The 15,816-nt window shown below is 43.7% G+C and overlaps 1 protein-coding gene across 2 annotated transcripts in view; it reads right to left on the reverse strand.

Moving 5' to 3' along the window:
* Positions 1-15,816, reverse strand: part of LOC144791434 (erlin-2-B-like) — a 234,193-nt gene that overhangs the window by 124,348 nt on the left and 94,029 nt on the right. For both annotated transcript variants that reach the window (XM_078666119.1, XM_078666118.1), the window contains exons 6-7: positions 8,150-8,275; positions 5,966-6,039 (exon numbers count right to left, since the gene is read on the reverse strand). In XM_078666119.1, coding sequence (XP_078522245.1) covers positions 5,966-6,039; positions 8,150-8,275 — 200 coding nt within the window. The remainder of the gene's footprint in view (positions 1-5,965; positions 6,040-8,149; positions 8,276-15,816) is intronic.

Consider the following 15,816-nt stretch of genomic DNA (forward strand, 5'->3'; position numbering starts at 1 on the left):
CCCGCCGCCAAGACCTGGAACACCCTCCCCACCCACCTACGGCAGACCCAAGACCTGCTGACCTTCAGAAAACTCCTTAAGACCTGACTTTTCTAGCAGTAGCAGCATTCCCCACCCCAGCGCCTTGAGACCCTCACGGGTGAGTAGTGCGCTTTACAAATAATATGATTGATTGATTGATGGATAACAAGTGTTGGTTCAGGTGTAGTCTGAAGGCCAGGGCTTGCTTTGAGGAAGCCACTCCCTCCTGTTCACTATGTGTTCTGCTGAGGTCTGAAATAGAGATCCATGTTCTACTACATAGGAGAGAAGCATTTCAAAGGATGCAATCCACTCACAGGTTTGAGCTTACACTAACTAGCAATGAAGGTGAAGAATCAGGGAATAAACTTCTGCCCCCTCCCTGTCCATCTACTGGTCTGTGGTATGTGCCCTGTTGGCTTTCAAGCATGGAATTCTGTGTCTAAAACTCAGTTTAAATGACTAAGGAACAGTCAATGTCATTTAGGTTGTGGGCATATACATCTGAGAGAGGCTTGGTATTTTACTGAGGAGGGAGTAAGAGGAAACATTTAAAGAGGCTAAAAGATATCCTCCATAATTAAATATGAATAAAAAATTTGATGGGAGTTCTAGAGTGAAGGTGTAAGCTTAGTGTGCTTGCTGTGAATAAATCTAAGTCTGAAGATGATGACCCTAGGGTCAGTAAAAGGCCGCCAGACCCTCAGTCATGTCACATGACATGCTTACTCATACAGTTTGTTCTGATCACAAATGGATGCTTGTGTCAATGGTATGTTCTGTGGGAGCTGGTGTGGGTCAAAGAGCTGGTGTGGGTCAAAGAGCTGGTGTGGGTCAAAGAGCTGGTGTGGGTCAAAGAGCTGGTGTGGGTCAAAGAGCTGGTGTGGGTCAAAGAGCTGGTGTGGGTCAAAGAGCTGGTGTGGGTCAAAGAGCTGGTGTGGGTCAAAGAGCTGGTGTGGGTCAAAGAGCTGGTGTGGGTCAAAGAGCTAGGGTGGGTCAAAGAGCTAGTGTGGGTCAAAGAGCTAGTGTGGGTCAAAGAGCTAGTGTGGGTCAAAGAGCTAGTGTGGGTCAAAGAGCAAGTGTGGGTCAAAGAGCAAGTGTGGGTCAAAGAGCAAGTGTGGGTCAAAGAGCAAGTGTGGGTCAAAGAGCTAGTGTGGGTCAAAGAGCTAGTGTGGGTCAAAGAGCTAGTGTGGGTCAAAGAGCTAGTGTGGGTCAAAGAGCTAGTGTGGGTCAAAGAGCTAGTGTGGGTCAAAGAGCTAGTGTGGGTCAAAGAGCTAGTGTGGGTCAAAGAGCTAGTGTGGGTCAAAGAGCTAGTGTGGGTCAAAAAGCTAGTGTGGGCCAAAGTGCAGCTTCCCATCTTCCTTTGAACATGACTTACAGAGCGAATGTCAACTCGTGTCTACACTGCCATCTGTGTTGTCACTTGCATGTCTACATCTAGTTTTAGGTAGTCCCAAGACTAAACTACAATTGTGTAGGGGTACGAAAAATAATGTATTCTCGCCTGCCCCATACTAGATCAAACACATGCCAATAGGGTTTGATTAGGACCGTTGCCTTCTTATCTGCAGACATGTTTTCAGCTACACACATTGATAAATGAGAGGAGGGGTCCTAGCAAAACAATCTTTGCATGCTTTAAATCTTTCAAGAAGGAGGTAAAAACAAAATATAGGTTTCTAAGCCCCCCAAAGTTTTTTAGTAAGGGAGAAACACCCCTATGGCCAACTTCAGCGGCCAGAGAGCACACTATTGATTTGAGCATCTAGCTGCAGTGAGATGAAGCATGCCTCATGATGCTGTTGAGGGATTGATAGATAGCCTTTTATTGAATGTAGGGCAGTAATATATTAGAAGGCATAGAAGCATTCAAGTCAAGCACAAAAAGGCCATTCGTACAACAGAACTAAAGTTCCTCCAAAACTGTCTCATTTTTGAGCAGGCAAAAATTAAGCCAACAATTTTCTTAAGCCTCTGCATTTCATAAATACCATTTAACGCTGGTGTCCACTAACCCCCTTATTGATATAATAAGGATGGAAGTACTCACTTACGATACAATTTTGGGACTATAAGCTTGGTTGGGAGTTACTGCCCTAGATTCTTCACTTATTTGGAAACAGGCTTAAAATGCACCTAAACTACAAAGCTTGGGTTAGGGAAAGAAAGAAGTACTGCATTATTTCTGCAGAAACTGCATTAGTTTATTTTATTTTGAAAGTTTTATATAGCGCGAACAAGATCTTTGCAGATAACAGAGCGCTTTACAAAGGCAAGGGGTAAGTGAGTGGTAGGGTGGGTACACGAGGGAGCATAGTTAGGAAGGTAGGTCATCAATGCAAGTAGTACAAATAAGAAGGAGCATGAACAATCAGGTAGGTCAATAATACAAGTAAAACACATGTGCAAAGGGATCAAACAAGTAGTACAGATCGACGCAGAGTCTTAAAAGATCAAAAGTAGTAGTTCAAGTGTATTTAGCCATGAGGATAGCTTTAACTTCTTTCTTAAAAAGAAGAGTGGAGGAGATGAGCCTGGTTTCTGCAGGGAGTGAGTTCCAGATCCTAGGCGCCATTCCTGAGAAGGAGCGTTTGTAAGTTTTTTCCTTCCGGAATCTTCGAGGCTTCAGCAGAAGATTGTTTGTACTTCTGGTGGTTTTGGACCCGCCGGAAATTGTCAACTTCTGAGTGAGGTAGCCGGGTGATTTCAGGTGTATAGCCTTGTGCGTCATGCAGGCAATTTTCAAATGTATTCTGGCTTCAAAAGGCAGCCAGTTCAGGGATTTAAAGTCAGGAGAGATATGAGAGTGTTTTTTTGATCCAGTGATGAGTCTCGCTGCCGCGTTTAGTGAAGCTCTTAGGGGTGCAGTTGTAGTAAGGGGGAGACCGCAGAGGGCGATGCTGCCGTAGTCTATGCGAGGGATGACTAGTGCTTGTACTGCAGTTTGGAAGTCTTTGGCTGGGAGGAAGGGTTTAAGTTTCCTCAAGGTATTAATTTGGAAGTTCGCTCCATTAGTTGCCTTGCTGATATGCTGCTGCATGTTGAGGTTGGTGTCAAGTGTTATGCCTAAAGATTTTGCTGAATCCACGATGGTCGGTTGGACATTGAGTGCAGTTAGGTGCTTAAGCCAGGTTTGAGTGGTAGAGATTTTCGCGGGAGGTGAGATCAGAAGGAACTCAGTTTTCATAGCATTGAGTTTGAGGTGGTTATCGGCCAGCCAGGATTGGGTGCTTCTGATCGTAGAGTTCAGACGCATAATGTCTTTGGGGGATTGTAGTTTGAGATATAGTTGAGTGTCATCAGCGTACATGTGAAACTGTACATTGGATGCTTGTAGCAAGGTGGAGAGAGGTTCCATAACTAGGTTGAACAAAGTAGGGGATAGGCAGGATCCTTGGGGGACACCTAACGATACAGGTATTGGAGAGGACATCAAGTTGTTGCTCTTGAATTTTTGAGACCGGTTGTGTAGAAAGGAGGTGAACCACTGAAGAACAGTCCCAGAGAGACCCATTCTTGTGTTTAAGAGTTCGAGTAGGTTCTCATGTTTCACAGTGTCTAATGCTGAAGAGAGATCAAGAAGGATGAGGAGGCAGGTATCATTTTGATCTAAAATTTGGAGGGCGTCGTCAATTATGTGAGTTATAGCAGTTTCGGTACTGTGCCCTGCTCGGAAGCCTGATTGATGAGGGTTGAGGAGATCAACTACAATTGACAAAACACATAGAACAGTTTGAACGCATTTTTCCAATAGTTTGGCGAGAGTGGGAATGTTGGTAATCGGACGGTAGTTGTTTAGATCAGTGGGGTCGGCTGTTGGTTTCTTTAGTAAAGGTGTAACTTGTCCAACTTTGAGGGAGTCAGGGATGGTTCCTTGTTGAAGTGAGCTATTGATAATTTTAGTCCAGAGTGGGAGGGGTGAAGTCTTTTACAGCGTTAGCAGGAAGAGGGTCAGTGAGGTGATAGGATGGTTTCAGGGTGCTGAGTAGTCTGTCAATTTCTTCTTCAGAGTAAGTGCCAAAGGATGTCCATGCCGCATTGTTTTTTGGTTCATTGGGTGTTATGCAGTGGGGTTTGGAGTAAAGGCTTGCGTCAATGAGGAGATCGCTCCTTATGTTGTCAGTTTTTTGGTTAAAGAAAGCAGAGAAATCTTCACAGGAAGGTGCAATGCCCATATTGTCGACTGCTTGGGGTTGTTCCTTGGATTGTGATCGGATTAGCTCGAACAGTTTTCAGCTTGGTCGAGCTGGAGTCTGAAGAACTCGGATTTTGAGCGTTTTATTTTCCTGAAGTATGCGTTTCTCTTTTTCTTCAGAATTTTTAGGTGCAGTGCTGAGGGAACAGATCTCCAGGTGCGCTCTGCCACTCGCATGGCCCGTCTGTCTTCATTGAGACTCCCGTCGTACCAAGGGTTGGAGATCTTGGTGGAGACTCTTTTCAGTTGCATCGGTGCAGCCTCATTGATTATTGAGGTCATAGTGTTGCGATAGTGGTCAGTTAAATACTGAACGTCAGTAACGTCGGTAGGGGGGAGTAGGAGATTGCAGCTGTTAGGGGGTAAAGAGTTTGGATTGAGTTTCTTCAGGTCTCTTTTCCACACTTTGGGCTTGGAGGATTGGACCGGGATACGCTTAACTTTTTCCTTGATGAAGAATGTGACAATATGGTGATCTGACCAGTCACAGGGTTGGATTGAATCAAGTTGAATAGTGCCTTCTTTGGAGATGATAAGGTCGAGGATAGAGCCTTTGTCATGGGTCGGGCTGTTGCAAATTTGGGTGAGGTCAGAAGCGTTAAGGACATTTTTGAGGCTATTAACCACTGCGTCACTGCAATCATTCCAGTGAAGATTGTAATCGCCAAGGTAAATTTGTGTGTTTTGCCGTCCTGAGTTGATTGAGATTGTGTCCATGAGTTGTTGGGAGAAGGTGAGGTTGTCCCCAGGTGGGTGGTAGATGATGTGTAGTGAACATACAGGTTTGTTTTCACTGATGACATCAAGGCAGAAGTATTCACAGGAGGTAAGAGAAGGGGCGGTGACTTTATTAATTGAGAGGTTGCTCTTGTAAATGCATGCGATTCCACCGCCGGTCTTGATGGACCTGTCAAGTCTAATGATGCAGTAGTTGGGGGGGACTAGGATATCCATGATAGGAGTAGAAGATTCAGTTAACCATGTTTCAGTTAGGATGGCTAGGTCAAGGTTCAAAGAAATGATGAGATCAGCGACCTCCGAGGAGTGTCTTTGGGCCGATCTACAGTTGAGAAGTGTGCATTTGAGTCTGGGGGTGCAGATGGAGGAGGAGGGATCTAGAGTGAGAGGGACTTTTGTGAGGTTGTTGGGGACGGAGCCTCTGTTGTTATGCGTGGGGTGTCTGAGAGGGTTGGAGAGAATCGTAGGAATGGACAGGTGTGTGGTGGCTATGAGGTTTTGGCGAGCCGGGACATATGTGCGGAGTAGGGTGTGTATGTCGAGGTCCGAAAGAGTCTTGATAGTGCGTTGGGGGCGGTTTCTGCAGAAACTGCATTAGTTCTGCCTGTGCTGCACCTGATCTGTGAGAGGAAAGCTTGCACTGCTGCTACACTTGCTGTATCTGTTCCCTGTGTGAAAGGAAGGGCTGCATTTCCGAGGCCCGAGCTATTACTCTTGTGTAAGAGGGAATCCTGCACTGCTGTCTCCAGTGCTATAACTGCTCTCTCTGAGAGAATTATGCTCTACTCTTGAACGAGGTGCACTCTCTATGTGACAGAATCATCCAATGTTGTTACATTTGTGCTGTTGTGCAGAAGCTCAGGATGAGTACAAATGTGTTTCGTGAAAATGTGGTTATGTCACCACTTTCTAGATTCTTCTGTTCATAGGCAAGTTTCCAGCAGTGTTCTGTGGTCTTTAATTCGTAGATCATCTATATTTCCTTAACATTCCACCCTCTTTCCCCATTACCTGTATGATGAGTCCAGGGGCCATTGAGGTCAGATCTTGCTGCAACGAAAACTTGAGATTTTCATCGATTTGATCTAAACGAAAACAGAATACATTACTGGTGGTGAACCATCGCTCTATATTGTAATGTTCAAGGCGGTCTGCAAATATATAAATGCTCCCACCAAGATCTGTGGCATCACTGATTAACTGTATTTTTTCTGCATGAATTTAGAAGCTGTCACAAAGAAGGACCACCATTGAACTACTACCATTAGGTTCTTCGTCTGATAGGATTCTGAAGTTTGACATAGAATCCTGAATATAGATGAATTGCCTAAAAAAAAAAAAGAAACCCAGGGAACTGCAGATAAGGGGTACAACACAGCATGTAGATGGCCTAGCAATGCGGATTCGAGAGCTGAATATGCTAAGGAAACTCCATAGACCATACACTGCTTGGTAATTGTGTTACTATGAAAGTGAGTATATTGGATTAACAATTTTGTGTGTACCTGCAGGAATGTTCTCGATATTAACGATTGATAGATACAATTTCAACTATAGAAACGTGCAGATGACCTGAACTGAAACCTGTTTTTCTACAATTGAAGATATAAGTCCAACATACTAATGGATCTTTGTTGAAGTGTAAAATGACATGTAATAAGCATACATGTTTATTACAAGTCATCTTCATACAAAAGTCTCGAGGATTTCAGTGAACGTTCATTTTTTAAAGTTCCTTAAGAGTTGATGATTTTTTAATTGTTGCACCAGGCACGAAAATGCAGACAAAACGCTCCCTTATATGCTGTCCCTAACAATTCATTAACATGTTTAATACTTTGTGTTTGCGACCCATTCCTATATATGTCAGAGATATGTAAAAACTCAAAATTATAACTTAAAGATCAGACGGAAAGGGTTGCAGTATATTCAGTGCCTAAACTTCCCAACTTTGTGCATGTGGATTAAAATGTTGCCCTCTATGCTTTAAAATTAAGGAAGATGTATGCTAATTTATCATGATTGAGTTTCGCTTTTTTGCACAAATGAGTTTTACTTTACAATAACAAATTTCCTTTTTAAAAGGTATATAAATAGTTTACACTACAATTGAGATTTTTTGCAATACGTAACTATGTTTCTCTGTATCTGTCCGCTGTGGCTTTTTTGGGGAGACAACTGTTTAGTAAGGACTTTTTAAGTTTTATTTAGGATTCATTTTTGTATGTTGTAGGTATATTTTTATGCATCCTTTTATGGTCATTAATTTGATCGAATAAAGAATTTTGATTGAGAACGTAAAGATGAAAACATCAAAATACAAATGTTGTGTACAATAAACGAACAGAATAATTGACTCAGTAGTACGGACATGCCAAGCAGTAAATTATTATTTTGAATAAAAGTCCATTAATAAATGGCATTAAACAAATAGTGTAAACATGTTGTTCAGCCATATAGTAACAATACATTTGATCTGCTAAAATATTCGTATGGATATGCTGCACTAGAAAACAGACCTATCTGGGCACCCAAAGGCTCAATACAGATGGCAGCCAGTTGATTCCCTTTTGCAACAATGGGATATAAAATTGAAAAATCACACTATAAAAGAGCAGAGCAAGTAAGGAAAATGACAACGAGGCTAACATGCAAAATGATAACGGAATGTGAAAAAAAGCTAGCTGGAAGCTCGCTTTACTTGAGGAAACGCCAATAAAATAAAAACGAATATGAATACATTCAGAAAATGTAAATAAAAATGAGCTAAGCCCAGGAGCCCCAAGTATAACGAGGCTAAACACAAATTTTCTGAGCTCATCATGGAATTGGTTGACTGTACGTTTTCAAGTCAAATATCTACAACAAACACATCAGAATTTTAGATTACCCTAATCGATGAAAATATACATCGATTCATGCTGTAAGTTTACAAAAGTTTGAATAGGCATGCACCAAAAGGGAGCTAGGGTTATATCACAATGACAACCAAAGAAAAATCACTCAGGCAGACTATTATGAATGAATGAGGTGCATAACTAAGCTAACACATACACATGATGGTGGCGGAGATCTGTTTCTACATTCACAACCAGAAATCAGTTTCCAGAAAGAAGCTGGAGCACAATGAACAGACCACATGGCTTGAATTGCAAGAAGAGCCACGCAAATAGCCCAGCGCTGGAACTGGCTTACCGAATAGCTCAATGTAGACCTCTTGAAGGGTGTGTACGCTGCAGAACTGATTCAGCTCGTGGTGCACTTTGTTGAAAATCAGGGCTTTATCGTAATCAGCAGTAAAATTCTTGACAATATCGTAGACTGAGGACAAGAAAGACAGTGGTTAATTTGTAGCAATGGTTGCTGTTGGTGGGCACTGCCACTCAATGTTGGAGACCAGTATCCATTTTTCATAATCAGACTTTGATCCATTAAAAAGAGTGGAGGAATAGAAAGATAAGAAAAAGTGATTACAGAGGGAGGAACGATAAACAAGAACATACAAGAAAGATACACAGAAGAAGTGTAGGAAGTGTAAGGTGTAGGAAGTGTAAGGTGAAGGAAGAAAGAAGCAGGAAGGGGAAACAAAACATAATCAAAACATGGTAAGCTTGCTACCACCTTCCCCCCAATCCACCCCTCAGCATTCAGCTAAGTCGACTGCTGGCTACCAAGACAAATTCTGGGTCCCTGCACCTTTTTTTTCATCCTTTTTAGGTCTTGCCTAAGACAGCACATGTGCAGTCTTTTGCAAGACCTTTTGTGTTCTAACAATGTGCTTAGAGACCGCCCATAGCTTACCATTTGTTAGCTTCATTGTCACTCATTTGGTTGTTTACCTGCCAGCTGCTGTAGTCTTCTTGCTCTTCGTGTGTTAGCCCCTCCCCTGCAGCATTGACGCATTAGTTGCTTCATTCCGCTGCTCATTTTTTGGCTCTACTTTTTTCTTTCTGTTTAAGCAGTCTAAGAGTGCTGCATTTTTCATTCAACTATCTGCCTCCAACTTCTCACCCTCTGAGTTTCTGCCGCCGACCCTCTGTGGTCTGTCTCCATGCCCCTAGCACCTCCCTCCCACCTTTCACTGCCTGTCTACTTTCCCCAACACCTCTCACCCACGGTCCATTGACTATGTGCTTGCTCTCAGCTTGTCCAATCCGTCCCACCCACCCTATGCTGTCCGTGTTACCCCATTCGCCCTTCCTCTGCTGTGCGTATTGCTCCCCCACCTACACTCTCACTGTTGTCTGTGTTGGTAGAATATTGTCAGTGTTGCTTCCTCACCTGCTTTCACTCCGTTGTCAGTGTTATCTCCACCCACCCTGCCTCCACTCTCGATTTTGCCACTCCCCCCTTTGTTCATTTTACTGTACAACATGACTAAAAAACAATGACAAAGACAATACCTCACATAAGGTGAGACCTATTGGCTTTCCCAATACTTGTTTGAAATGAAGTATCTTCATCCCAGGAGGCACGTGATAGACGGATAGACAGATATTATTGCGTGACTAACTAAAATCATTACAGCATTTTTCTCATACGAATAAATAATTAAAAAGGTTTAGAATGTTGAGCATTCTATATTGAACTTTAAAGAATGTTTAACATCTAAACCATATTTTACATACACACACACACACACACACACACTATATATATATATTTTTTTTTTTTTAAACTTTTTTGTATGATCAAAAACAAAATGTGTAAGACTACAGAAGATGTGCCACAATGGAAAAATAATGGATAGCTAAGGGAAACTATCATTGGTAAAGCCAATAGGTCTCACCTATGCAAGGACTATTGGCTATTGCCAATGTGTTTTAGCCATGTTGTACACCAGAATGGCTGCTGTTCAGCTTGGCTAAAGCTTAGTGGCTTGGTATGAAGCAGTGAAGGGTGGGAGTGGAGCAGAGTGGCGCCGAGCAGAGTGGCGCCGAGCAGAGTGCACCGGAGCAGGGTGAAGGGGCATACCGTGAAATAGAGTGTTACACAGTAGAGTGTCAAAGTGGAGTAAGCTTGTGTCGTGGGGTGGAGTGGAGTGAAGTGTAATGCAGTGGAGTAGAGCAGTGGTTCCCAAACTGTGCGCTGTGGATCCCTGGGGAGCAGTCAAGCCTAGCCAGGGGAGCCGTGCACCAAGCACTTGAATGCATTTAATGTTGAAGGGTCGGTTGGCTTCATTTAAACTAATTAGACTTAAATGTACGATGCCAATGATTTGTAAGTGACATGCCTAAAGCTGTAAACGTAGTGCTTAATTGATGGCATGTCGGGGAGATTACTTCCATATTTCACTGGATCATCACGTTCCAACACTCCCAACTTAAGCAGAAGATGCCTAATTTGATTTGTTAGACTTGTTAATAGTTTTGTTTTTTTCCAAATGCATTTTACACCAATGCAAGTTAGCAGGAAAGTGCAGTTGTCCCGTCTATTAAACACACCATGTATTATTAAGTATTGACATCTGTACGCCTGAGACAGCTGGTTGTGCAACTGGGCCTAGGTGAATCATGGCTGAGCCAAACCCCGCCTCCCAAGGCAGTGATTAAGAAGCTCTATTGGGACTGGGTACAGGAGACGGGCATACGCAGGAGTGAAGGGGGGGCCCCTCTCCCAGCGATTTCTAGAGTTCAAATGGACAAGAAAATTGGAACTCTCTCGACTTTATAGAGAAACCCCTGGACAGAGCACTTTACCTGAAATTCAGGCATGGGACCTTGCCGGTAAATGACTTTTCTTCTGGGTGGAAAAGTAAAGGTGTTCTTACTAAATCCTGCCCTGGCTGTGTAGCTCCCAATGAATCAGTAGCGCACCTTTTCTTTGCTTGCCCGGCTTATAGGGTCGCTAGAAAAATATGGCTAAAACCACTTTGTAGGGGGTTGGGCTTTAGATGTCACAAAATGGCCCTACGGGTTCTCCGCACTGACACATCTTCTACTGCTTTGGTGTGTGGGGTAGCCAAATTTCTGGGTAGTGCTTGGCAGTCCCGTACAAGGAGGGCCAAACCTACCCCCCCACTTAGCCTAACCGCCGGACAGCCCTATGTCAGGAAGTGTCCTTTATTTTATGTGACAAGTCTTGAGTTTGATTTTAGATAATTTAAACTGAGTAGTATATGAGGTTGGTTGTAGACACATGTGCATTGAACCCCTACTCTTTTATCTTTTTAATGTACTGTATAAATTGTATACTTTTATGATGAATTTTTTTTCTCGAATAAAGTAAATACTACTACTACATCTGTACTTTAACCATAGGTACTTCCAGTACACATTTTTTTCAGTACACACATTTCAAGACAGGCCTGCTCTCTCCTTGAGCACAGGGAAGTAAAACACCATATACGGCATAATGTCAACAATTGGAAGCAAAAGTGGGGCGTTTAAAAAAAAATAATAATAATAATCAGAGGAATTTATTTGGCTTGCTTTGATTTGGAGGCAATATTAGGGAGGAGACAACAAAAATAAAGCTGTATGTGGTTTAAAAAATCATGAGCCACCCTGTTGAGACAGTTGTGTTGGCATGTATGACATGGGTAGAAATGGAAGTGCATGCAAATATTCTTCAGGCGCAGAAACACGTTCCGACTCCTCACCCACGCACACAATGCCCTACACAACCAAGGCCCAAGATACCTCAACAGCCGCCTCAACTTCTACACTCCCACACGCCAGCTTCGATCCACCAACCACGCCCTCGCCGCCGTCCCCCGCATCCGAAGAGCCACCACAGGAGGAAGATCCTTCTCCTACCTCGCCGCCAAGTCGTGGAACTCCCTCCCGACCCACCTCCGCCTGACCCAAGACCACCTCGCCTTCAGGAAGAAGCTCAAGACCTGGCTGTTCGAACAGTAGCGGACCCCCCCCTCCCCAAGCGCCTTGAGACCCTCCGGGTGAGTAGCGCGCTATATAAATGCTGTGATTGATTGATTGATTGAGAAACTCTTTGGCAATGGGGCCTACATGCATAGGGGTGCTATCTAGCACTGTAAGTGGGATAAAAAGGTTTGAGAGGGTACTCTGAAAAAGGCATGGGCAAAGAAGTGCAACTAGGAATATTTTATTAGAGGCGCCACATTATTAATAGAAAACACCCTGCGTATATGATCATAATACCTTCAATTCTTTCCAGGGAGAAAAATGCAAGTACTCCCGAAGCCAGGCTTACACCTCCCCCCCCCCACCCCCCCCCACACACACACCCTCCAAAAAAGTAACAGTGGAGAGCCACGGGCAATGGCCAATGGGTCAAGGGAGCCTTGGATTGAAAATGTTTGGGAACCACTGGAGTAGAGTGTTGTGGAGTGACCTAGAATGTCAAAGTCGAGTGCCGTAGGGTGGAGTAGAGTGTCAGAGAGGAGGGGTGTATTGTGGAGGGGTGTAGAGCGGAGTGGTATGGAGTGGCGTAGAGTGAAGTGCTGTGTAGTGGAGTGGCTTAGTGTAGGGTGAAGTGTCAGAAAGTGGAGCAGAGTGTAGTAAAGTTGCATGGATTGTCAAAATGGAGTGGAGTGTCTCAATGTGGAATTGAGTGGCCTAGTGTGAAGTAGCATAGAGTGGCACGGAGTGTTGTGTGGTTACTGTTGTAGCGTAGAGGGGCATAGATTGGAGCATAGTGCTGTAGAATGGAGGGGTGTGGAGTAGAGTGGCGCAGTGTGGAGTATGCATGGTGTGGTAGCGCACTACCATTACATTTTCAATTGGAATGACAATTACATTTGCACATACAGTTTCACTGATAAAACTATACAGCGCACATGCGATAATGTGTGGAAATGGCATAACCTAGTGTACTGGTTTGTTATGATCGTATTAAATTATTTGTTTCCACCACACTTTCGATTTACAAAAAATATGCTTCATTTGTGCTTTTGTAATTCTGATGGAAATTCTGAAATATTGGAACGGTTCATTCAATAGCACTTCAATTTTGTGTGCTAGGGGGAAAAAAATTCCCAGTACCGGACAGAATTGTCACAAAAATCCTTTCACTTTGAAGTACAGAGAAATAAAACTCAACGCCAAGCTCCCCTGGAAGACGGAGCCTGACATTTGACCTATGTTTTTGAATGCTCAGCAAATGTGACAAGATAAGAACAAGATTTAAAGGCCTGTTTGCAAAAAGTGAGGGCTGGTGGAAGATTACAAGGAGAGATGGTGAACAAGGTTTTCTCCACAGGAGTGATGAAGAAATGCTGGACAACCTAAAACAAATAAAGCCAGCAAACAAATCCAGAAAATGTGAGTTACAAACCGCAATGCCAGTGGTAAGCAATGGGAGGAACGCATTCCTATGGAAGCTTTCAGAATACCTTCAAGGTGTCTGGTAGGTTTCAAGTTAAAAAAAATGGCTCAGATACGGTTAAGCAGAAACAACATGACACAAAACTTTCCCAAGTTGGAAGAAAGCCTTATGTTTCAGGTGACTGACCGTGGTTGAAGTATAAAAAAATAAATATAGGAAGTGTAACCTTGAGGACAAAAACGGGGTGTGCAGTCACAGGGTGGGCACAATATGTTCGAGGGCCGGTCAGACGCCTTTGTAAGCCAATTATCCTGTAACAATTTTGTTGGTCTTTCACCTATAGGCAATTGCTTAAAAAATATTTGCTACACACTTATCGATAACACTGTACACATTTTATCGCAGTTACTGTATGTGGGATTGCTGGTCACAACTTTGAACTCTGTGAATGACCACGCAGGAAGAATGAAAACGAGAGGCACAGTTCACAGCGGTTTCATCAAAATAAGAAATTGGAGGAGCTTGACAGGCAGCAATAGGCCTGAAGGGTAACTTAAAGAGTCAAAGAAAAACATCATCACAAAAGGGGCTTTCATTACCTAGGACACAAGTGTCTGCAACTGGCTGCAATGATAAAAATATTGAATTATATGGCTGCAAAAGATCAACCCCTTGAGAAACACATACGAAAGCAGATTTGATTTGTGCGATTTTAGACAATTCCTTTTGACATTTGCACTCTTGCTAAAGAACTGTTCTTCTGAAGAAAAAGGAAAGGTGGACTCTGTACATTCAGGCTGCATGTGAAGTCGTGAAAAAGGAACCAAGCTGCCCTCCATTTGTTCTTTCCTTCGTGTCAGACTGCCAGATTGCTATGTTCCAGATGGGAGCATACCTGGGGCTTGCAAGTTAAATATTCACCAACTGGGCTCTACTACTCCTCCAAGCACTACAAGATCAAATGCATGGGATAGTGTAGGAAGCTGGCTCTGTATATACTATAACAAAATAAGGTAAAGTGTGCAAAGAGTCCAGTGGAACCCCAAAGGTAGGCAGATGTAAAAGTAGATAGCACCTTACTCTCCATTTGTGCTAGTGTGGGCGAGCAGTAAGGCTTTATCAGAGAGTAGTGTTAAGCATTTATTGTACACAATTAGGTAAGAAATTATGTCACACACTCAAAGACTGAACTCAGACCAATTTGTTTGTATAAAAATATTATTTGGTTGTATTTTACTTTCTAGAACCAAGCTAGGCCTGGTACAGGTAAGTATAATTGTACTTTGAAAGAATGCAGTTAAATACAGTTTGAATGCAGTTGAATACAATTGGATTGGTTACAAGTAAGTTGTTTGTAAAACAATTGGAATTAATTTTCAGATTACTTTTTAAGTTACTTTTTCTACTCAGTGGGCCTATATATCACACAGGGACATTTCCTACAGACAAGGTAAGTAAATCATTTCTTGAATATTTGCAGTTTCTTAGGGTTTCATACAAACCAACTCCATACAACAATTTTCACAAGAAAGCAGTCAATGCAGTCTTATAGGAGAAAACAAGGTTATTGAATTAACGGTAAGTACTTTGGTTTGGGAGTTGGTTTTCTGGGGTTAGAACCAGGGTTCCTCCAGGGTCAAGGATGCACTCTCAAAGCAACATCATTAGTACTAGGGCGGCCGGGTGCCGAGTGCTGAGGCCCAGTGTTATCCAATGGGGGATGGGGACCTCCGGTTGGTGACTGCTCATGAGCAGGCCACAAGGTTGTGGGAGCAAAGCTCCTGGACGTAAGCTCACGGCAAAGGGGGATCCGGTTTAGCCCACAAGGTGCACCCACAGGGGCGGCAGGGTGCAGGTTGCTGTTTCGGCATTGGGTGCCCCGATTTCAATGGGGATTCTAAGATTGTAAAAAACACTTCAGGCTCGAGGGCGAAGATCTTCTGGAGGTGACCACCGGTTGGAGAGGTAGTTGGGATATCTTGGGATGCCAGGACACCATCGGTTGAACCACCCAAGGTCGTGGGACGTCGGGTGCAGGGGTGTCTTTTGGCGTCTGGTTTTTCTTACCGGTTGCGGGAATCCTCGAGAAAGGGGCTGCAGGCGTCGGTTGTAGACTCGAGGTAGTTCGGGGATCACCAGATCAAAGGTCAGGATCGCCAGGGAGTCCTCCTCATGGTGTTGGGCCACTCGAACTCTGGCTGGATGCAGAGTGGTGCAGACACTCAGATTTGGCTGGAGCCAGAGTCTGGGGATGAGCAAATCCGGTGCTCACAGGAGACAGTCTGGCTTGGGAAAGTAGGGCAGGCACTCTGGGTTCTTGGGGGCTGCTGGCTGCAGGACACACCGGGATTCCGCTGTAGCAGGTCTAGGTCGGGACAGGTCGGTAGGGCTGGGGCCAAGTCAGTTGGTGTCCTCCTCTTCTTTTTCAGCATGGATCTTCAGTACTTATTCTTGTTTCTACTTGTCTTAGGAAGCAAGCTTCAGGGTTACCCCTAAATACTAAATTTAGGGGTGTTACCGGTAGGTACAGTTCGGGACCAATGGGTCCCTTCTTTGAAGTGGGTACACCCCCTATTATTCCACTCTCCAGTGGGAGGGGGGCAAAAGCCTCACTC

Source organism: Lissotriton helveticus, chromosome 11, assembly GCF_964261635.1.
Source record: "Lissotriton helveticus chromosome 11, aLisHel1.1, whole genome shotgun sequence".
Classification (NCBI taxonomy): domain Eukaryota; kingdom Metazoa; phylum Chordata; class Amphibia; order Caudata; family Salamandridae; genus Lissotriton; species Lissotriton helveticus.